Source organism: Enoplosus armatus, chromosome 17 (genome assembly GCF_043641665.1).
Source record: "Enoplosus armatus isolate fEnoArm2 chromosome 17, fEnoArm2.hap1, whole genome shotgun sequence".
NCBI classification, from domain to species: Eukaryota; Metazoa; Chordata; class Actinopteri; order Centrarchiformes; family Enoplosidae; genus Enoplosus; species Enoplosus armatus.
In genome coordinates, this window is record NC_092196.1 from 19,097,986 (window position 1) to 19,122,504 (window position 24,519).

At 45.6% G+C, this 24,519-nt stretch overlaps 1 protein-coding gene across 1 annotated transcript; it reads left to right on the top strand.

The window, feature by feature from the left end:
- Positions 1-1,856: 1,856 nt before the first annotated feature.
- On the top strand, positions 1,857-23,890 carry ppfia3 (PTPRF interacting protein alpha 3). The gene is made up of 29 exons (XM_070923988.1): positions 1,857-2,201; positions 6,525-6,626; positions 6,888-7,127; positions 7,222-7,281; positions 8,780-8,908; positions 9,046-9,138; positions 9,764-9,816; positions 9,917-10,010; positions 10,185-10,319; positions 11,215-11,298; positions 11,584-11,715; positions 12,531-12,593; positions 12,682-12,761; positions 13,332-13,500; positions 13,937-14,130; positions 14,667-14,904; positions 15,804-15,937; positions 16,021-16,175; positions 16,347-16,446; positions 16,550-16,631; positions 16,721-16,921; positions 18,052-18,117; positions 18,615-18,641; positions 18,821-18,996; positions 19,346-19,443; positions 21,501-21,676; positions 22,923-22,991; positions 23,093-23,255; positions 23,838-23,890. Exons 1-29 carry the CDS (start codon positions 1,857-1,859, stop codon positions 23,888-23,890), a joined length of 3,711 nt encoding a protein of 1,236 aa, XP_070780089.1.
- The last annotated feature ends 629 nt before the right edge of the window (positions 23,891-24,519 follow it).

Genomic DNA, 24,519 nt, shown 5'->3' on the forward strand with positions numbered 1-24,519 from the left:
ACAAGATTCAGGGGTTTTATTTGTCACATACTCATACAACATGAAAGAGAAAGGACAGATGAAAATCATTTTTAAAAAGTCATATAAGTAGGATATTGACTTGATGTGTAGATGGGCTGTTGATTGGGTCATTTTCAACCATGTCTGGATTCGTCATGTCTTCTTTAATACACAACTTTGTGCACTTGGGTCAGACCAGCTGTTCTAGCCCTGCACGTTTTATTCTGAAAGTCCTGGCCGGATGTCGCCTGTGTTTCCTGCGTGCGGTTTGACGCAGCGGCGGAGCGGCAGCGTCGCTCCCACAGCAGAGAGAGGGAGGGGATGGGGCAGGCTGGTAACCGGGCTGTAACGGGGATAAGCTGCAGCCTCCGTCTCTCGGATGCTCTGATGGAGTGAACCGGGCAGCGATGCGCCTTTATGTCCTTTCTCTGCCGGGCATGGAGACGGTAAGACGCACACATCGTTTGGTGACGGCCGAAATCCACGGTGATGTACGGTGCACAGATCTAGCCGTGCGTTAGACCATCCAGCTGTTTTTATGGGTGGGGGGGGCAGGGTGGTGTGTGGAGGGGGGGGCAGTGGGGTGTTGATAGGAAATAGACGCCTTGCAGTCGGAATAAAGCCAAAGCAGCGCGCCGCTGTCCGACATTTAGGTTAATCATATCACCAAAAATAATCCAATTGCGTAATATCTTATGATTGAATGTGTTAATTAGGCCTACATCATTTACAGGGTGATTGGCACCTCCCACCATGATGTGGTAGCGGTGTGAGGCTTTCCTGCTCAGCCTGAAATGCACAAAAATAGGCAGTTTTTTCACCATACAGGCCATTTCTTCTGTTAAGACAGCGACTCATTTCCCGTCTTAACACCCTGAGGATAATCAGCCTCCTGATTCAGCCAGAATATTTTTACAGATGGGTTCCGGAGCCTGTTTCCTCCTGGATACAGCCCGTAATTACAATTCATGATGACACCCTTTTTTTCCACATGAATGTCTGAAACAGCGCCGCATCTCTCTCCCACCTACAGGCCCGCTAATTGTTCAGTATTTGCGTGACGGCGTTTTGTCGGCTGCCGAGGTGAAGCTGCCCGTTCACGACTCATTTCCGTACATCATGCGCATTCATTTTCACCATTATGGCTGTGGACGCTCGGGTTCATAAAGACGCGCACTGATGGATGAGTTGCTCCAGACGCTGAGTATCGCGATGCCAGTCAGTGCTGCTGCTGATAGAAACGGTTATTCTGTCTGTGAGGTTTGGAAACAACGCCTGAGAGTGTGTGTGTGTGTGTGTGTGTGTGTGTGTGTGTGATGTGAGAGATCACAACCCGCTGGGCAGCACAGGCGTTATATAGACTGTGTGTGTGTGTGTGTGTGTGTGTGTGTGTGTGTGTGTGATGTACACATTATTAAAGATGTCCCCTCCCTGTCTTCTTCTTCTCTTTCCAGGTTCGTCTCTCATCTCAGTGAAGCCTGGGCCAGGGGTCAGAGGTCATCCACCAAACCTGCACTTCTCCCTCTTACCCCTGCACCCTCACCCCACCTCCCCACCACCAGACCCTCAGCCCCTGTCACCCTACACTGCCCCCCCCCCCCCAAACACTGGAACTTATCTTATATCCTTTTCCCCCACTTTTCTCTCACTCACAAATTCACAGAGCTGCCCTCTTCGCCCCCCCACGGAGACTTATCTCTTGCCTGCCAGCCTCCCCCAATCAGCTTGAGAGGAAAGACCCCTAACCATCGAAGTTACTGTTGAGCGTTTCATGAGGAGCCAGTGGTTGAGCAGACACTGCGCTCAGGTGTCCTAGACAGCTTCTCAGATAACACCTCTCACACTCAGGCCTCAAGATGATGTGCGAGGTGATGCCCACCATCTCAGAGGACGGGCGCAGCGGAGGAGGAGGCGGCTCGTCGTCCCCGGCGGGGGGCGGCGGAGGGATGGGCGGAGGGATTGGAGGCTTGGGAGGCTACGGCGGCCGGGATCCCCGCGGCAGCGGTGGTGGCGGCAGCGATGAGGGGGGCAGCACGGGCAACCTGGAGTCGCTGATGGTGAACATGCTGACGGAGAGGGAGAGGCTGCTGGAGAGCCTGAGGGAGACGCAGGACAGCCTGGGGACGGCACACCTACGCCTGCGAGAGCTGGGCCACGAGAAGGAGTCACTCCAGAGGCAGCTGTCCATCGCCCTGCCACAGGTACGACGACTGAGGGGGTCAGAGAAACACTCGAGGGGGGGTGAGGTGGCAGCTGCTGACACACCTGAAAGAATCTCTACTAGTCTTCATATCACATAGTGGTCTAAAGGCTGTTTTAGTGCTGAACTGCAGCTGTAGAGGAAACACTTCCTCACACACATGTCTCTGTTTATAATCCAGCCCCCCCCCCCGTCTGTATGTAGGTCATATTTGTGTTTTGCTCTGTCAAGGTTTTCTAATATCAGAAAGTTATACTGTGTGTGCAGCTGGCTTTTAATGACAAGTCCTGTCACATCACTAATGGTGTCTTAGTGTATCTGCGAACGCGTCTGACGAAAAGAACCGCGAAGACTCAGCCATGAGCTGCAAGCTGAGAGGAAAACGTCTCTCAGACCTTTTGTATCCGATGCATGGTGGATTCAGAAGTGCAATATTTACGTCATTATCTCTCATATAAGTTTGTGCCGTCCGTCCTGCAGAAGCACAGCGATGCGCTCAATTAACGTTGAGGAAAATACAGGAGATGATTCTATCGTGAAAGTTAGTTATCTGGACCCATATTTCAAACGTCTATTCACAAAACGTTTGCTTGGTATGTTCTGATTTCATTAGAGCGGGAAAAAGACTATTAGCTTTAATAGTTTGGGAGGTATATTAGTTAGGACTTGCTGTATATTTTGTGCTAGATTGAACTATGATTTGGGATGTCCGTCAGTCTTAACTGCGTCTCATGATCAAGTCTAATGAAGTTCAGCATGTTATCTCAAGTCTGCTCAGCTCCAGATCTTAACCCTTATAGAAAGTAGCCGGTATGCCTCACAGTACTACATTCACACAGCAGCAGCGAGGTACGTGTTTCAGCTCTGTACAGCGTCAGTGTTGCTTCACTGTGGTAGTGAGTGAGCCATGTTAGCTGTTCTTTTAACTCTATGTAAAAGCATCAAAACCAAGACAGAAAAAATACTCCATCACACGCAGAAATCCTGCATTCAAACAGTGACAGTGAAGTATTATCAGTAGAATGTACTCGTGAACCGTATCAGAAGTACTCATGGTGAAAATGGTTCCTTTCACAGTGTTGAATTATTGATGCGTTAACCTGTAAGCAGGATTTTAATGTTGGAGCTGGTCTAGGTGGCGCTGAGTCTGACTCCTTTATTGTTCTGTTGGCGTTTAAAGTGCAGCAACGCAGATGAAAGCCTCGTTCAACATCATCATCATCATCACCTGTGAAAAACAATAAGGCTGTATTTTATAGTAATAAAGGTAAAACATGGCTGAAGTAACAAGTAACTACTACCAATGTCTCCCAAAGTGGCAACACTCAAGTACTAATACTTTAAATCAATAAATGCACTTTAGTGACGTTCTGTACTTAAACTTTAAACTTCTCAGTTTGAGCAGCTTTGTATTTCTATTACGTCCGAGTCACAGAGCTCCTCATCTGACCTCCTGAAAGACGAAGTCCCTGTGATCTCTGAAGGTCTTCTGACAGTCTGGAGGGAAAATATATCAAAAAGAAAACCTTCAACTGATTTCTCAAGTTGCGACTGTGTTTGTTATTATTTTGTAAAACACAAGCAAAATATTGAGTTATTTTATATGAAAATATAAAATATTGGAAAGTAACATCAATATACTAATATAACACATAGTAGTATTTTTAATTTTGCTTCATGTTGTACAAATTGAAATGTCAGGCTACCGTCTTTGGATTTGGAAATACAGTCGCAACGTGAGAAAGAAGCTAGAAATCGTGTTTATCGTGCGGCTGTTGGAATATTTTCTCATCCAGATGGTTAAAAGAGTCTTTGAGGATTCTGGAAATACTTTCAGAGCAGCGGTAAGTGTTGTCAGACGACCTTCTGGGGTTTTCGTGGATCGTTATATATACATTTTTGGGAAAATTGGATGCTCAGCTTTGTGACAGGAATGTAATACATGAGAGACACAAACTGGGTCTGGCTAAAACCTGGAGATGACGGCAAAATGTCGCTTTTGCCCCTGTAGTGCAGAAGCCAATTATTACATTATCCCACATCCCAGCGCTCGAGAGCTAATCATTTTGTAATTCCACTCAACATACGAGGGCTCCGTCTCTATTTTCAGGCAGGAGTCATTGTTGGACGCCTCGGGCAGCGATGATGCCTCCCTCATTGTTGGTACATATTTTTCTCTGTCGCTACGCCTGAAAAATCAAAATGAAATAACAGATGTAGCAGTGCTGCACATTCAGACAGAGAGTGACTGGACATTAAAGGGCCATGTTACCTCACTGAGAGGAGATCAATACGGTGCACACATCTGCAGAAACACACACACACACACACACAGATAGAGGAACACATGGAGGGCTGTGATACATTCTACAGTAGATGAGTTCAGTGAGTTCGTCTGTGTGTGTAGACGTTGCCAAGAGAGAAAAATAGGAGAGAGGGATGGAGAGAGCGACAGCATGGCACAGAGAGAAGAAAAAACCTGGTGATATGAAACACACAGAGACTAACAAATCAAGACCATTTGCATATTGCCGCATACTAATAAGGTGGCTTCAAGAGTCTGTTTTAGATGTCGTGTATCATGACAGGGGAAGATTGAAAAGGGTGAGAGTGGCAGGATAGAGGGAAATGAAAGAGAGGTCGAGGAACAGAAGCATCGTGTGTTTCACCAAAATAATGATGGCGATCCGGAAGAGACAGAGCGAGGAATCTAGAAAGTGGTCCATCTCACTCCGTCTTTTACATGAATTAATCCCAGAATTATGATATCCTTTGGGCCCAGAACATGCCATCTGCACGCAGCAATTTCCTCCCTGATCCTTCCTCTTCCATCTTTTCAAACACACTTCTTCCTTTCACTTCCTTCTCCATCCTTCCCGTGTTTCAGCCCCGCGAGCACATCAGCTCAGAAGCTTGTTCCAGGCTGTACACGCTGTACTTTTTAAATGCATTTTGGCTGGAAGAGGGTGTGAGGTGAGGCGCCTGTTTGCTGCCGTATGGGTAAACTGATCACTGTTGACACAGAGCAAAGATAACAGCAGCACCACGCATGCATCGCTGCCCCTTTAATGGCTCGTTTGCATAAGCGTTTTTGAAAACACACATGATTCGGCGCACGTGGTCGTGTGCTCTGTGTCACACGCGTGTCACGCCACCATCACACATGAGCAGAGTCGAAACGAGAGGACGATCAGCGCACGGGCGAGCGGTTATGGTGCAGTATGTGTACATAGTCGTGTGTGTGATGTGATTACAGAAACGCAGACATCATCTCGGCAGATGATCACAGCTGAGAGTTAGACTCAATCCAAGTGACTTCTACGTGGTAATGTCACTCATCTTCTCTTTGTTGGTTTGTTTCCATGGATACCATTTATTTAGACTAAAGGCAACTGATTTTAATCATAACTAGCCCACAGCTAACCCCACATTATACATAATTACATAATGATATTATAATACATAATAATTACACGAAATCACAACAATTTAACTGGACTGCTGTCAGTTGGAAATGTAAGACATTACGCTGCGCTGGCCTGATTCCACTTACTCTCATGCTTGTTTAACCTCCAGGCATTTGTTTTAATGACGGGCAAACGCACAGCCAGTCCTGGTTATTGCGCAATTAAACCAATTTCAGGTGCAACACGTGCAATAAACCTGGTTGTTAGATTTTATATCGAGGCCTGGTTTAAGACTCCCGGTGGCCATTAACTGCACTGTGGTAGATATGGCAAAGATTACACTGTATGTGCTGTTTCCCCTTTCAGCCAAACTGTAGCTGCATGTCTGTGCACGTTTGTTTAATGCAATGAAATTCTGTGAGGTTGAATGTGTGAGAGATGGAATCATGATTTGTCAAATTGTTCACTGTAGTTTATTGCACTGTGTGGGCTAACGGGAAATATTGGCAGTAAAGCGTACAGTCTGCAGTCTTTGTGTTTGTTTTTATGTTTAGTGGCGTATGTTTCTAACTGGCCAAAGTTAGAAGAGGTAACCTCATGCTGAGATATTTCCAGTCCAGTTACCATGGAGTTTGGTAACCACATTTTCACTGATTATGACATCATTTGTTGGTTAAAATGTTTAAAAAATGAAAATGTGCAGCCAGAGACGTGGAAACCTTCACTCCTCTGCTAGCTCGTTACTAACCCCCCCCCCCACCTGTAAAACCAACGCTCTCATTACTCTGAAGGCATTCTGGGAGATGGAGAAAGTCACCAATTCAAGTTGAAGAGTGTGTCTGTGTGTGTGATCATGACCTCATGCAGCAGCAGCAGCAGTGTTGAGTCAATAACAGCACCCTCTTGTGACCCTGCAGGAGTTTGCAGTGCTGACCAAAGAGCTGAACCTCTGCCGGGAACAGCTGCTGGAGAGGGAGGAGGAGATAGCAGAGCTGAAGGCAGAGAGGAACAACACACGAGTCAGTACACTGATACGTCTGCACCGTTTAACTTCATGTTCTTGTATTTATTTGGTCTGATTTGTTTATCTGTCGTGAAAGAATTCACAGTGAAATGTGAGCAGTAATCACCTGAGACTGTTTATAACAGATAAGAGGAAGTTTGTTTACGTTGCACCAAAGTCCTGAAGAGACTGAAGTGAACTTCAGAACAATAGTGATGAAACTGTACAAGCGACTCGTGGAGAGGTTTTATTGTATGTGAACCACATGTGTTTCCAGCTGCTGCTTGAACATCTGGAGTGCCTGGTGTCCCGTCACGAGCGCAGCCTGAGGATGACCGTGGTGAAGAGGCAGGCCCAGTCCCCAGCTGGGGTCTCCAGCGAGGTGGAGGTCCTAAAAGCCCTCAAGTCCCTGTTCGAGCACCACAAAGCTCTGGATGAGAAGGTGAGGGAAAGACTGCGGGTGGCCTTGGAGCGAGTGGCGACCCTGGAGGAAGAGCTGCAGTCCTCCTCTCAGGAGGTGAGTCCACCTTTCTGTGCTGGCTTGTTTTTCTTCTCAGGTCTCAGTGAATCACTGATGGAGTCTCTGACGGATCTCCTCCGTGTTGTTTTAGGTTCTGTCTTTAAGGGAACAGATCAAGCGACGGCAGCAAGGACTAGACAACGGCAAAGAGGTAATGGGATGTATTTTCTTCTACAGTTTTCAGAAAGGTAGACCAAGAACTTGTACACACAAACAAATCACGCTCCTCCAGTAGAGATCAAGAAGCTACACTGAGCTGAGATCTATTAGATGTCATGTATCACCACTACACCCTGATCCATGATGGTCCTGCAGTGCATCAGAGTGACCAACATACTGCATTCAGTGCTCGTACGTTTCCTTAAAACTCACCGCAGGAAACTTCTCAACCACCTCTAAGGAGAAAAGAGACAATGTCAGGTTGATGTAAAGTAACAGCAAGACCAAGAGATGAATGCTAATAGCAGCATGCTAACATGCTGATGGTTAGCATGTTAGCACAAAGGTTTTTTCCTTATCTGAATTCAGGGTATAAGGAGTATCGAATGCTGTTTAGGTTTGAAGCCCAATTTGAAGGCACATTTGTGAATTGTGATGTTGGGCTATATGAATAAAATTTACTACAGCTGAGGCTGATGGGATTGTTATTAGTTTTGCAGACAATTTAAAAATGTAACCTGATGACGGAGCTATATGGAAAGAGACGGCATCACCAGAGTGATTACAGTTCATCCTGTGGGAGACATGAATGTTTGTACCAAATTTAATGTCAGTCCGTTCAAAAGTCGAGTCAGAGTCGAGATATTTTACTCCACAAAACCACAAATGTGAAGGTGGACTAGATGAAAAGTCAGAGGATCTCAGAAGTCATCAGGATTCACCTCCTGGGAACCATGAATGTCGGTACAATCAAATGTGTGCCAAGCTTTCTAGCAGCTGTTGAGATATTTGACTGGATAAGTGAGAACTTTGACCTGCTGGCGGCGCTAGAGGAAAAGATCACGAACACCATTAGGATTCATGATCTTGGCATCATGTGCGTCTGTACAAAATGTCACGGTAATCCTTTTAACCGACAGACGGACAGACAGACAGACCAACTAAACTCAGTGGTTTCCATTTAAGTCAGTACTGTACATGTAAACTCCAGTGCTGACGAGGTGCCATTGATTATCAGAAGCTATTGCCATAGTCTACAGTATATTTCTAGATCAGTAGTGTTGCAATATGGCTGCCAGCCATCAGCACTCAGCTCACTCCCATTGAACAGCACTCTAGTCGGTCAGTGAGGAAGACGTCATGCACCATCTTGGATTTTTTATGGGTTGTAATGACTTTAATGGAATTGTCCCACAATCCATCAGAGTAAGTTGTATTGTTGTTCCCTCCGGTTAGTCCATATTTTCAACATTGTTCCCTGAAGGTATCTACTGAACGCCTGAAATGAGTTCTCTGAGGTAACACTCAAGGACCATGATACTGTTTGCACCTTTATCACAACCTTTAAGGCTAAAGAACCATTGACGTTTCTTGTGATGGCACTATCCCGTGAAATACGAAACGAAAGTCAGCACATGATGTGTAACCCTTAACCCAGGGTGAACTTTCACGATCACTGTAATTAAAGTAAATCTCTTCTCTTCATTCAGCGGCTTCCCAACGGACCGTCCTCCATCTTGGATGACGCAGACATCGACAGGCAAAGAGAGGGCGAGATCGAACGACAGAGGTCAGAGCTGGGACAGCTGAAAGAGAGACTGGCCCTCATGTGCAGACAGGTACTTGATTCAGAGACACTCTTATGGTCTAATGCTTTCACCAAAACAAAGAAAGTATCTCCAGCCGGAGATGCTAACGGACAGAAACCGCTGTGTGCTCGCTCAGCCTTGTATCCCACAATGTCACCTCCCGTCAGGTTGGGGAGATCGAGGAGCAGCTGACGTCCGCCAGGAGGGAGCTGGCCCGATCGGAGGAGGCCAACCAGAAACTACAGAGGGACGTGAAAGAGGTGAGACTCGCTGAGCTGTTGATAGACAATAAACCGCCACTATGTGTGTCTGTCGCAGTGGCACAAAGAGTCTATTTTGCTCATACTCACAGAAATATGTAACAGTTTGCTATGGTAACAAAGCCATTTGCCTACTTGGCAGCAGCGGCTGTTACTGTACGCTCAAGAGCCTTTACCCTGTAGCCATGGTGACAGTGCCATCGGTGGAGCTGCAGGTTTTTTCTCATGGATGCGGCCCTGTTAATCAGTCAGTGTGCTGGTAGTTGACTGAAAGGCGCGTGGAGGATGTTCGAGCGTCAGTTTACTCAGCAGACCTTGTTCCCTTCTCCTCACCTGCTGCTCTTTAATCCTCCCCCTGTCTTCCCCCTTCGCCCCCTCTGTCTCTCTTGGACTTGTGCTGCTGCATAAGTGGGTGCTTCTGAAATCTGTCAACAACAGCCATCAACCAGTCGTTTTCATTCTTCAGCAAATAGCTGTTGGAGCTCAGTGAATTCTCCTTGATCAACACTTACTTCTAAACTTGACACTTGCCCTCTCTGACACTTTCTCTGTCTGGTCTTCTTTTCTTTCTGTTTCTGCATCAGAGTCGTTACGTACATTTCTTTCTTTCCTTTAATTGTCACAGGCGCTCTGTCAGAGGGAAGACATGGAGGAGAGAATCACCACATTAGAACGCAGGTTTGTGTTTTTTTCCCCTCCGTGTCCATGAACTCTCGTCGCCCTCCTCCTAAACGTGCCCCGCTCAGTTCCCCGTCTGTCCGTCTGTTCTGGTTTGCAGGTACCTGAGTGCCCAGAGGGAGGCGACGTCTCTCCATGACATAAAAGATAAACTGGAGAACGAGTTAGCCAGCAAAGAGTCTCTCTACAGACAGGTGGGCAAAGTCTCTTTCATCCCCGTGTGTGTCCATGTTTCTGCTGGTGATTGGCAGCTTGGCCACGTTTCACGTTGGCACACAGACCGTGCCATCAATGCACCCCCCCCACCCCCCCTCTTCACTCGCGCTCCGAGTTTCACCTCCTCTCCCTCTCATCCTGTTTTCTTGCAGAGCGAGGAGAAGAACCGGCAGCTTCAGGAGCGTCTAGATGATGCCAAGCAGAAGCTGCAGCAAACTCTGCAGAGGGCAGAGACGCTGCCTGAGATCGAGGCCCAGCTCGCCCAGAGAGTGGCAGCACTCAACAAGGTGTGTGTGTGTGTGTGTGTGTGTGTGTGTGCCTCCAACCATACCAGCCCTGTTTGTGCATTTTTGCATTGAGCCCTTGTTATCCCCATACAGTTTTATATAATGAAATTAAGATCGCAGTATGTGTACAAAACTCTACGTTTTGTGCGTGTGGGAATATGCTCCTGTGTTCAGACACAATTACATGAGGCGTGTGTGTGTGTGTGTGTGTGTGTGTGTGTGTGTGTGTGTGTGTGTGTGTGCGTGTGTGTGTGTGTGTGTGTGTGTGGGCGTGTGGGCGTGTGTGGGCATGTAGGCTGGTGCAGGCATGAATATATATATATATATATAGGTGTGTGTGTGTGGCTGTGCGTGTGTGTAGTCATGCATGAGTGAAACAGAACATGAGATGTCAAATGACAGATGAATACCGAATACTTTCAGCGAGCGGTGCCAGTAATTCATAAGCAAACAATCTCAGATGAAAGCCAGCGCAGGGCACCGAGTCAGCACAGCTATTTGATCCTTGGGCGCTCGACACGTCAAGAACTGTACGCCGCACAAATTCTTTATAACTGACTGATTTAATTGCTCATATGTTAACCTCTAACATTCCCGTAAACACAATTTTCACTCATGCCAGAAGAACTTACATTCACTCCCCTCGCAGTAACCAAACCTCTTAAGTGTCTACACTTACTTCTTACATGTTCGGGCAAGATGGCCTCAGAGGAAGGATGAGATGAATGCCCTGTAAGACGCAGGCAAACAAACTTTCCTGTTACGCTGTGATCTGTACAGGCATGTAGCTAATTGGTAGACTCGGTCAACAAGCTGTTTCCTTTGTGTTAATTTGTATTAGTGTCGCAACATGGTTCACTCTCTAACCCGGCTTCCTTCCTCTCCAATCGTTCAGGCGGAGGAGCGTCATGGTAACTTTGAGGAGCGACTGCGACAGATGGAGGCGCAACTGGAGGAGAAGAACCAGGAGCTACAGAGGGTGAGTCATGCTTGCTCTCCCGTCTCTCTGTCTCTTTATCTGTTTTCATCCTCCCCCTCTTTCATGCTTCCTTTTCCTTTTGTCAGTCTTTACGCAGCACAAAGGCGCACTAATTTTCTAAACCCTCTATTTGACCCTGCACATTCAGATAGAAATCTTTGTCTCTCGCTCTCAGTCAAGCAGAATGCTTGTTATTAACTCTCCTCCCACCCTCCCCTTTTCTCCCTCCTCGCACTCGTTTTTTCTTCTCTTTCGCTCTCACCCGTCCCGCTCTCTCCCCCTCAGGCGAGGCAGAGGGAGAGGATGAACGATGAACACAACAAGCGTCTCTCCGACACGGTGGACAAGCTACTGTCCGAGTCCAACGAGAGGCTGCAGCTCCATCTGAAGGAGAGAATGGCCGCCCTGGAAGAAAAGGTGACCTGCGAGAATTCACAACATCTCTTCATTTTGATCTGAACCTCATAAAACTGCAACACAAACTGTCTCATTCCCATAACCAAGACCCTACAGATGTGTCTCTTTTCCCCAAATAAACTCCTGCTGTCGGGTGTGTTCACTCGCTTCTCTGCCCTCCAGGAAGTGACCAGTTAAAACTTGAGTAAATTCCAAAAGTTCCCAGACAGCACTGAATCCTACATCCAGAACATTTACTTTAAGTGCTTTTACTCTCCATTCCAGACTACTTCATATTCCACTCCATTTCAGAGGGAAATACTTGTATTGTGTAAAATGCTACTTACACATTAATACTGCAATAATAATCAAATATAGAGTATATTATAGCATAACACTCGTATGGGCCATTTTTCTGCATTTTACTTTTGTTACTTTGTTAATACTTTAACTTAAGTAACATTTTGAATGCAGGACTTGTACTTGTAACTGAGTATTTGTGTGGTACTGCTACTTTTACTTGAGTAAGGGATCTGAATGATGAGTGAGTAAAACATCAAGAATACAAAACTCCACTTACTTCAGTGCGTTATTGCCAGTTTCTACCTATTTTTCTCTATTTTTGTCCCTGGAAGTCTTTTCTGAGCAGTCAGCGTTGCAGAATGAGCGTGTTTGCTGTAAGATTGCAGTGATTGGTGTCCTTCAGCTGCAGGAAAACGTCTTCAAATAACACAATCCCATCTTAAGACCAGTTTGCTAACCTTGCTGAACACACTCATGAGGAATATCCTGTTGTTATTTTGCAGTAATATAACTTCTCATTCTTCCATCTCCAGAATGCTCTATCTGAGGAACTGGCTAACATGAAGAAACTCCAGGATGATCTCTTGGCAAACAAGGTGCCTGCGCCTCTAGGCCTTCTTCTTAGTTGAAGCCAGCAGACATATGTTTCATTTTTCACCCACTCTGTCTCTTTTCCCCTCCCAGGACCAGCTGATAGCGGAGCTGGAAAGGCTTCAGCTGGAGTTAGATCAGCTGAGAGCGAGGCCCGGGGGCTCTTATTCCAGGTTGGTACCATTTAGACATCCGAACCACAGGAGGAGTGAAGGTCTCCAGCGTGGCCTTGCCTGACTGTAAAGATGCCAGTGATGTGTCTCTTATCTTGTCAGACATTGTAGATAAATCACTCCATGTTGGAGGCGTTTAACACTGTCAGCACTGACAGGGTGTTGATATGTAAACACACACACACACACACACACACACTCCCACATGCATGATCCAACACATCTGCTCCTCCTTTCTCACGTCTCAGCACTTTCTCTTGGCCTCCTGTAAACCTGTTAATTGAAATATGATGCACTTTTACACATTGTATGAAGTAATATGAAATAAGCAGCATGGATGTAATACATTCAGATTTCTTTTTTCAATATTGTCTCTTTATTTTGTTCTTTTTTTAATATTTCCACTGTACATATTTTAGTTTTGGTTTTGTCAGCTGTGTTATGTTTAACTCCCTCACTTTGCTTATTGTGTGTTTTTCCGTGTTGTTGCCACCACAATCTTATTCACTCTGCGGGGATAATTTCCTCTTTCATCTTATCTGGTGTCATCTTATCTTTCCTTCTCTCCAGTCGCTCTCTGCCAGGTAGCGCTCTGGAGTTGAGGTATTCCCACGGGGGCGGGTCCCTTCCTGCAGGCTCCACTACTCACCTGGATTCCTTCTGTAACGCCCCCACTGGTGGCGTGGTCAGGAGAAGTCACCGGGCCCGTTGGAGCTCCGCCCGAGAGGACTCTACCAAGGTGAGACTAACATCCCTACGACCCACCACGAAAACCCAGATTCATTTTACATACGTAACATCAGGAAGTGGGAAAATGCGTTCCCTCTGGTTTCCACTTGCTAGTTAGCACTGAACTCATAGAGCAGCTGAAATGATCGTCAATAGTTTTGCAGGTACTTCGTCATAAACCAAACTAAATGTCATGGCTGTCCATCCAACAGTTGTTGAGACATGTAGAGGAAAAGTCAGGGGTTCACCAAAATCAGTAGGCTTCATCCTCTGGGGGACATGAATTTTTGTACAGAATGTCATAGCAATCATTCCAGCAGGTCCATCCAGATATTTCAGTCTGGACCAAAGTGATGGGCCGTCTGTAGCATGTCTAAAAATACTCTGAGTCGTGAAACCGAGGTGAGTATTTGTGAGTGGGTAATAAGTGCTCTCTCTGTGTGCAGTACCCAGACTGGGAGAGCGGGGCTATGCTGGGGACCGGGTTCGAGCCGGGCTTGGATGTGGGCTGCTCCGACGACGACGACGACGGGGAGCCTCGGTTTGGCTCAGAGTTGCTGTCCCCCAGTGGACAGACGGACGTGCAGACCCTGGCCATCATGCTGCAGGAACAGCTGGAGGCCATCAATAAGGAGATCAAGTGAGGAAGGGGCGGCAGGACTCAACAGCTGGGAGGGAGGGAGGGAGGGGTTTCAGGGAAGTGAGAATGTCGGAAACACCTCTCTACACAATGCAGACTGATATAACACCACCACATCCTACAGCTTCAAAAATAAACATATCAACACCTCCCTGACACTGAAGAAAAACTGCAGTGGTGGAAGAAGTACTCAGATCCTTTACTTCATTAACAGTACCACAATACCACAATGTACAGAAGGATTATCAAACAATTCACCGCTTTACAGGGGGGTTATGTGTCGGACTATTTCTTGGCCAGGACCAGTAACTCCCTGGAGGCTAGCTTCATGTTTATCGTACAGACATGAGAGTCTCTTCTAACTCTTGGCAAGAATATTAATACGATTATTTTCCAAAATGTCTGTCCTGATCTGTTCAGTGTTGGATGGACTGCACTCTACTGCATCATCATACAGTATTTAAACTTTTTCATATCCTCCAAATGTTTCAGTCCTTTCCCTCCTCTTTTTTCTCACCCTCCACATTCAAAACCAGACTGATCCAGGAGGAGAAGGAGAACACGGAGTTGCGGGCCGAAGAGATCGAGAGCCGGGTCAGCGTGGCTTTGGACAGTCCGCCCATCCCTCCGTCCTCCCTGGGGAGAGACAGCACAGGACGGGGCTTCATCCCCTCATCCATCACATCCTCCACCCTGGCCTCCCCCTCTCCCCCCAGCTCTGGACACTCCACCCCTCGCCTGCCTCACTCCCCGGCCCGTGAGAGTGATAGACAGGTACCACTGGAATGAAGGAATAAACGTCTATTCCCGTCCGCGTTGACCTTTTTTAATCTCGCCTCCCTGTTTATGCAAACAGCTCCTCCAGACTGTGAGTCATGTGAATAAAGCATTTCATGCAGACGGGGTCCGTGAAGTTCAGCTATTCTCCAACAGCATGTTAGATTGGGCAAGACTGACTCAAATAACTTGCAGGTCGGTGGGATGGTTGGTGCCAGACATACTGGCGGATGGATTACAAAAGCTGGTGCAATAAACAAAAACCATGTAGTCAGCGGTGATTGTGAAAGTGGTAATGTTGATGTGGGAGTGGAGAATGGTTCAAGTTATGAAGCAGCACAAACACAAAATCAGCTCAGGACAGTAATGGTTCAGTAATGCAGCTCAAAAAATTCTAGTTGGACTGACGATGGAGGAAAATAAAACGGCTTCTTCTCCTGTCAAAAACTAAAATGTGACGGTGAAGTTTGGTTCACGGTGACCAAAATGAGACCGTAGAGAAGTGGGTCACCTCGCACACCCAGTATGCATTTCTTATCCTAGCTAGCTAGCACACCTAGCTAGCTAGCTAGCAGGAAAAATCTGAATGAGGTGGGATCTAGTTTTTGGATTCTTCAGCTACATCTGTCAGGTTGAAGAGACACAATTGTAAAAATGTCTCTTGAAATGATAATGTGTCCATCAGGATAATGGGACATTTTATTAGGTGGAATGAGATTTTCGTAGCCTGAATTTGTTTCAAAGAGTTTGTCTACTTGATTGTAATAAAGTGTAATTTCAAGCAGTCCAAGTCTCAATGATGGACCTGTTCTGGAGGAAGCCGGCTGGGTCTACCATCCAAGCTGCATACTACTTCGGTATTTTTTTCACGGCTGTTTTTATATCTCATCTTTCAGAACAACAAAGACGATGATCGGTCCCTCGCTCTTCTTGACTCCACGCCTCCTTCCACTCCTCGTGCACTGCGCTTGGACAGGATGACCCTCACCCATCCAGGGGCGATGCTCGACGACCCCCGGGAGTTTCGCAGGTAAGGCAGCCCCACATTAAATATATCAAATACGACGGTTTAATCCTTATTCGGCTTTGAGTGATTTCCTTTGTTGTTTCCAGTCTCTCTGCAGATGGCAGCAGCTCCAACAGCAGCCAAGATTCTCTCCACAAGTCCAGTAAGAAGAAAAGCATCAAGTCTTCCATCGGTCGGCTTTTTGGGAAGAAGGAGAAAGGACGGATGGGCCAACCTGGGCGGGATGGATCTGCTTCTCTTGGTAAACAGATGGAGGATAAGGGAGGGACAACACTGACTGTATATCAGTAATCTACACTGTCAGTATTTTCACTTAAACATGTGTGAGCGGCTCTGGCTCACTGATTCGAGGTATTCGTATGTACATTATCTTTCATTCTTGTGACCTTTGACCTTACTGTGTCTCTTCCAGCATCTACACCCTCTGAAGACCTGGCCTCTGGAGACCCAATAGGGATGAACAAGACTGGGACTTTGGGTCCAGCAGATAAAGACCGCCGCAGCAAGAAGAAGTTTGTGAATTATGTCCCCTGTTTTGTTTCAGTATGGCTCTCAGATTACTATTTTGTTCTCGGCACAAAATAAGGCTTACATAACTCTTCTTCTTCTTACCAGGCATGAGCTACTGGAAGAAGCGTGTCGCCAAGGACTTCCCTTTGCATCTTGGGACGGACCCACTGTTGTATCTTGGTTGGAGGTACCGTTCAATCACAGAAACCGGATCCACGTAACATTTCTTTCCTCATTTTTTCTCCTTCATTTAACCTGTTGTCCGCCTCCTTCCAGCTGTGGGTGGGAATGCCAGCCTGGTACGTCGCAGCCTGTCGCGCCAACGTGAAGAGCGGCGCGATCATGGCCAACCTGTCGGACACGGAGATCCAGAGGGAGATCGGCATCAGTAACCCGCTTCATCGCCTCAAACTGCGGCTGGCCATCCAGGAGATGGTGTCCCTCACCAGCCCCTCTGCCCCAGCCAGCACTCGCTCTGTGAGACTCTGTGACTGCACACACATTTATCACACTCCTTCACCTTAAAGCAAAAAAAGAGAATTTATGACCACAAATATGTTCTCATGTCATAAAAAGTCTAGACAGCTTCCCTATAGGATTAAAGGTAAAGACGCATTTAACTGGAGAACGCTAAGACCTTAAACACCTTCATATGACGATTTATGCATTCATCAGGGTTTTAATAACTTGGACCTTAGCATGGACTTTTTGCTGCTCATATGCTGCATTCATATAAGCCATATGAGGCACATGTCGATCCAGGTGTTTGTAGTTTTGAGATTAGTTGAAATGTTTATTACCCCAGTTGGGAAATGTGCATATGATATATAATATGATACAAAAATGTATATGACATCAAACAGAGATGATGTAAAATAAAAAGCAGGTTTTGTTAAGTGGAATGTGGGAAGGAAAAGTGTGAAGTTACGGGAGTTCCTGAGAGAAGGAAAAAATGCTGGAAAATGTTAAATACAAAAGAACCTGAAACGGATCCTGCATGTGATAAATGTCAAAAATAATAAAAGAGGAGAATGATAGTGATAAAGCAAACACTATAAATAAAACTGGGCAACAAAAGCAAAAGTTTCCCAAATTTTACCCTCTCACTCGGCCACAAAGATAAACCAGATGTTGAAAAGTGCAGTAAAACTGTTGCACGCACATGCTCTATTCCAAGGAAGATAAAGTCACGATTAACCAAAAACTATCTAACTAAAACTACTGCTGACTGTTGATTTTGGTGTTTAGAGCAAGTGCCAAATGTTGGTTTGGCCTGGTTTTCCCAATCTCTTGCTTGGCTTCGTATTTATTTACAGCAGGAAACATGATAATGAGATAAAATGTAGAAAATTATTAGTCACACAATTCTGCTCAACAGATTTATCCTATCAGTTCACATAAACCGGTTGAACCTCTTGTTCATGAAAATCACCATGGAGATGAGAAAGCAGTCTGCTGTTGTGGTTAACTGACATCTTGTTATGTGGCTTTTTTTTTGGCACAGCAAAAAACATGCAAGCGCTGAGTCAGTACTTTAGGAAGGCAAGGAAATATGTGGTGCTTTTTAATCTCACGGCTTCACTTTTCTCTCGTTCACATGACCACAGTCGACCAGTAATGTGTGGATGACCCACGCAGAGATGGAGTCTTTGAATGCGGCCACCAAGCCTCCGGTTAGTGCCCCCCCCCCCGTCTTGTCTCCATCTGAAAAACCCTCTTTTATGTATTTTATGATTATTTTACTCATTTTTGAATAATTTTAAGCGTCTCGTCTGGTCTGAATCATGTTGACGAGTCTCTCCCCTTCCTCCTCTTCCTCTCACTGTCTCTTTCTATTTCTCTTTTTGAATTTCTATCTCTTTATGATCTCTTTCTTTGTGGGCCCAGGCCATAGTGTTGAGCATCTTCTTCTCTCCCTCTTGTTGCTGTTTCAGTGTGAACTGCTTCCAACTAATTACCCGTTCACTAACACACTATTCCTCCCTTTTGTCCTCTTTTCCTGCTGCTGCTGCTGCTGCTGCTGCTCCCTCCTCCTCTGCTTCTCCTCCATCATCTCTCCATCCATCCACCCTGCTCTTGACCCCTGCTCCCCTTCCCCTCGCCCCCTCCACATCGCTCTCTCTGGCTCTGTCTCTCTCTGTCTGCCTCTCCTCTTCTGTCGGCGCTGCAGGAGCTGAAAGAGTTCAGCTGGGATCAGGTGAGGATCAACTGCACCTTTTTGAACAGTCAGAATTAACACAACATGATATTTATGTATTTGTCAATTTATCTCAAGTGAGACTAACCGCTGTGAGTCACGAGCTGCTGACTTGCACCGCCGTCAGATATCAAGTCGAGCATGAATCAGCATTGATCATCTGTGGTTGTCCCCTCCAGATTCTGGCCTATGGCGATATGAATCATGAGTGGGTGGGCAACGACTGGCTGCCCAGCCTGGGCCTGCCCCAGTATCGCAGCTATTTCATGGAGTCCCTGGTGGATGCCCGCATGTTGGACCACCTAACCAAGAAGGAGCTGAGAGGACAGCTCAAAATGGTGGACAGCTTCCACAGGTAGCGCGCGGCGTCTGCGTGCCTGCTCTCGCTTCTTTTAAAGCCATAACTTAAGCTCTATTGTCTCTTCTCGTGTTTCCACTCTCATTCTTTTCCGTTGACTGTCTGCGTGCGTGAGTGTCATGGGTAATATGAAGGTGTTGAAAGACACGTAGGGAGTGCTCCGGTTGTTGTGACACTCTGGCTGCTCAGGTGTGTGTCTCCGGGCCCTCCGAGCTCTCTTTAAGAGAGTCGAGGGGTCAGAGCCGCTGGAGTGTGTTAATGCTTTCTGAGCACAAGTGAGAGTGGAAACACGCCCTCAGTTAACCTGTTTCAACCGCTCACCCTCTGGTTCTTTGACCTCTCCCAGGGTCAGCTTGCATTACGGCATCATGTGCCTGAAGCGTCTGAATTACGATCGCAAGGAGCTGGAGAGGAGGAGAGAGGACAGCGTCCACCAGAACAAAGGTGCGCTCTTTTCTTCTCACCATTATCTCACCATTCATGCCCCAGATGTGGGATGGGACAACCACGTCCACCCAACTAATTCTTCTATTCACACTGTTGTCTTGTTCAAAGCATTCCTTAGTAAGTACTGTATAAACCCTTGTATCTATATCCACGATTGTTGATCTATTATCAACCCATCATTTATCTTATTATTATAACACATTATTACTGTGTCTTGCTCTGTCACTTTATTCATTTGTTGGTCTGTTATTTTTATTAGTCAGTTAGTTATGTTACTTATTGTGTCATGGACTTATAAGACACCCACTTATCAGACATGAACATAACTGCACAAATTAAATCTGCCACAAAAACGCAGCTCAAGTTTTTTTTTTTATTATAAACCTTCCAGAAGAACTCATCAGAAATTAAGGACAGTTTGCTAAAGTGTGTCCATTAAATCATCATATAATGAGCAATAAAAAACGAAATGCCTGTTTCTGGAGCTAATGGTGGTGTCCTGGACCGTAACTATGCACACACTAAAAGCCTTAGAGTTTTAGTTAGATTCAGCCACACATGAGGTCGTAAAACTCTCCTTCCTTAAAAACCAGGAACAATTTGCGCTGAACATCATGAAAATTACACTGTAACCTGTTTTGAAAAATAAAAGATAAATCCTTCATACAGAATAAAGATTTCATCTCAGTAATCCAGAGATGTAAAATGTCCCAGTTATCGTTTGGAGGTTTCCATCCCATATCATCATGATGGTTGGTCAGAACTGGTGTTAGCTTCTGAACGTCCTGCGATGGACTGTATTACAGTTCACATGTTCACGAAATCCCTGAATGCCAGAAGCAAAATCTGAAACAGGACACACACAAGACCGGTACAGTAGTGTGTAAGTACATAAGCCCAGATGCTGATTTACAGTAGTTTGACTTCAGCACTGATCCCAGCGCTCTACCTGCAGAATGAACTAAAACACTAATACCCTCCTTAAAAGTCAGATGCTCATCCAAAATAACACCCTCATATTTATATTGGTCAGTATATGACGTCACTGTTGCACCAAGATCAAAAGAAACTACTTGTACTGTAAAGATTGTGTTTTATCCACTAATCCACAAAATGAGATCATCATCTGCATAAAGTAGCATCCCGACAATCAAATCATCCTGTTGAACGTCCAGTTTACATTATTTAATTTGAAATCATTAACACATAGATAGAGAACAGTTGCTTGCTTCACACCAAATAGTTATTATTTGATATTATTAGTAGTGGCAGTTGCAGTGCCATTTGCTTTACTACTTTTTACAAGGTCTCTTAAAAGTATGAAGAGAAAGGAAACAGCTTCCCAAACTTAGCAAACCATAAAAACCATTTACTTTCTGACATCAGCTTTGGCATAAAAGATAAAGTGAAAGTCTTGTAAAATGTAATAATGGCAAACAAAACCAACATTTCCTTTGATTCCCGCTGTCTCCCACATTGTTGGAAGATGTTTGGACCACCCCTTCGTTATTACCCCCCCAATACTTGAGAGAGATTACAAGCCACAGCTTTCTAGTGCAGTTTGGCTGGATAACGATTACATAAATGTCAACACACTCAGTCATTAAACAAACCCAATCTCTCGCTCTCCCACCGCTGCGCCTCAGGATACACATGTTGTACATTTACAGTCGGTTCATCTTGGCTGATTTCCTCACAGAAGAATTTCCGTGAAGAATTTCCAGCGAGGATATTTGTGAGTTTTGGGTTCGTCTGATGATGAGTTTGACCCCCCCCCCCCCCACCCCCCCATATCAGAGAATAAATCAGTATCGCAGGAACATTTCACTATTTCTCTTGATCACTCATCAATACTTCACAGGTAATTTAACCCCTTCAGAAGACCATTAATAAGCCTGAAGAGACGTGCATGTTTCATCCAGCTTGACCTTCGAGGAAGTGACCAGAATATTAAGAAACCGGATCTCGCTTATGAAAACAGCGAGCCGACAGCTTGCTGTTTGCAGATGGATGACTCCTCTCCCTCCCTTCACCTTCTCCGTCTTTCCTCCCAGATGTGATGGTGTGGTCCAATGAGCGCGTGATGTGCTGGGTGCAGACTCTCGGTCTGAAGGAGTACGCAGACAACCTCCGTGAGAGCGGCGTCCACGGGGCTCTGCTGGCTTTAGACGACACCTTCGACTACACTGACCTGGCCCTGCTGCTGCAGATCCCCAATCAGAACACACAGGTAACGGACCGGTTTTCAAAGGTCACTGATGAAAATGTTTTTCATATCTGCATCTGTTTCTACTCATGAAGAGCAGTTAGTGCTACAGGGATAGAAGAGTAGTTTGTAAGGGCAAATATTTTGGACTTGGATCCCCTTCAAGGATTAGTTATTACTTTTTGGGCATTTTTGCTGTTTTTTTTCTTTATATTTGAGAGCCGACAGTGCAGAGAGACAGGAAACGAGGAGAGAGCTCCTAAGCCTGAATTGAATCATTGATGTTGCATTTATGTGGTATGCACACTAACCATTAAGCTCCAGACATGTTTTACCACACATAAAATGACTCTGCTTTCAATAATAATTTGTGTCTGGTATGTTTTTTTCCTCCAAAAAGTTCAATTAATTGGTCAAACATTCTTAGAATTACATCTACTCCTTGAAAAATCCAGAACCTACAACATGCAATTATTTTTCTTTTCAAAAGTTTAACTGCTGAACACAAGACGTCTCCTAAATGTGACCTGGAGGCCGAAAGTTACCTCATCACATACTGACCGACGATTGGCTACCAAATCTAGTTGTAATAAAGTCCTGCTCACATGTCCACGTGTTAATCTGAGATTTAAATTAAAGACAGAGAAACGGTCCCTCTTTAGCAGATTCATTTCAAGACATACTTCTCTGCACTTACGTCATTCTGCAGAGTGAAGCTCAAACATCCAAGTGAAGAGACAATAGGCAAGCACATTTTTGAGTGGAGGGGGATTTTAAGTTACCACAAGCCATTTTCCGTGCAGAATAAAGGCTTTACACCCCATTAATTTATTCTTTTTAGTTTTAAAAAGCTTCTTTAACAGCATTTCATTTTTTATACAATTTATAAGAATGACTGGAGCCTTTATTTAAACCGACACATAAGTCAAATTTCCTTTGATCTTCTGAGCCTCAAATAGGACCGAGTGTGATATGTGTCCCAAAATCATTATAAATAACAAGCCGGCTGGTCCCGTGGTTTAGGGGATAAGATGCCAACCATGAACCCCAACCTTTGTTTCATCTCTTTGTCCATCATTTCCTGCCACCTCTCACAATAAAGGTTTAAAATGCCTGAAAAAATAGTTCATCTTATCTGATCAGAGTCACAACTGTCCTGGTTTAAAGCCGGCATGATATTCAAACATGTAACTAATGAAGACCAGCAGAGCACGTGTGTCATCTGCAGTCCAAACGAATCTCAAAGCTCTGCATCACCTCTCTCCTGCAGGCCAGACAGCTCCTGGAGCAAGAGTACAACTCCCTCATCTCCATGGGAACAGAGAGACGACCCGATGAGGTCAGCGTGCTAATCGGCCTGAAGAAATAAGAAATAAAAATACAGATTTGGCTAAAGTGATGGATGATGTCTGAGCAGCCGTCTTTTTGTCCGTCTGGCAGGATGGAACTAAGACGTTCACCCGCTCGCCCTCCTGGAGGAAGATGTTTAGGGAGAAAGACCTTCGGGGCGTGACCTCCGACTCCGCCGAGACCCTGCCTGCTAACTTCCGTGCCTCAGCCATCTCCACGCCCTCCGTTACCTTGAGAAAGGTTCAGAGTGATGGTGAGTACGACCCGTGACCTCTGACACCTTCGCTCTCATGTTCACATTTGTTCAGCTCTGAGCCCTCGAGGCGCTTCTCAATTTAGATGATGTGTGAAAACCTGCTACTCTATATGACCAGTCCTCACATGAAGGGCATGGCAGGAGTCAGGGCAAAAGGGCTGCTGTAGCTGGATTACAGGGCCAGCTCTAATCGGTTGCAGCTATTCTGCAGACCTGATAATAAATGAGCCGTGTGTTTACATCTTGATTTCTTGGGAATGAGCTTTGAACAGAAACATTCGTCTTCAGCCAGCAGACTGTATGCCTTATATAAGCTGCTGCGAATGCAAAACCAGAGTCACATGCTCGGAGCAGTTGGTTGCTTTCATGCTACTCTGCCATTAGTTTGGCAGTGGAATTTTCTGTTTCCTTTAGCAGAGGAACTGGCAATAACAAGGAACAGACGCTTCAAAGTACAGAGGAAGACTATTATCCCTCATCCCACTTCTTATTAGGAATGCCTGTGGAAGGTCAGTGCTGTTTAAGACATCGCAGTTACGATAATGACCCCGTCTGTCTGTCTCCCGTTCTCCAACACAGCCAGCTCTGGTGCCCGGGGTGAATCTGCCTCAGTGAGGACGTACTCCTGTTGAGGGGCTGAGGTGAGAACCCTCCGCCACCTTAATTAAACTGTCTCGCAGCGTTTCATCCATGTGGGGTTTTATCTGTGTGGTGAGACAAGAGTTTCTCCGAGCTTCCGGGATGGCTTGCACATGTGTCGAGCACATTTGTTTGAACCTCGTTGTTTTATGTATTTGTTTGTTGTAGTGGATTGGTTTGAGCCTGGGATTTTAGTAGTTCCCCTCAGGTCTTTAAGCGGTGGGTTTGGTTGATGGGGGTTTAGGCAGAGTTGAATTAAGGCCACGGAAGCATTGACGTGGTAATAATGCTGTTTCTGTCCTCAGGGCGCTGACTGGATTGGGACTAGAGGACCCTCTCGCTCATCCACGGAGAAAGAAGCAATGAATATAACCATTTAACTTTAAAATAAATCTATCGGTCTGACCATTCTGCAATAACAGAAGCAAAGGAATAAAAGGGGAAAATGACATGAAGAATGTATGAATGTAGTTTTCCGACCAGACTAGGAAGCTTGAATGGGATCAGCTGTTTTCTCTCTCTGTCTATCTCTTCCTGTCATTCTGTCTTTGCTCTTTCTCTCTCAGTGTGACTGTGCTGTGGGGTTAATAAAGGTCAACACCGGTGTTGGTCAGGTTTGTGC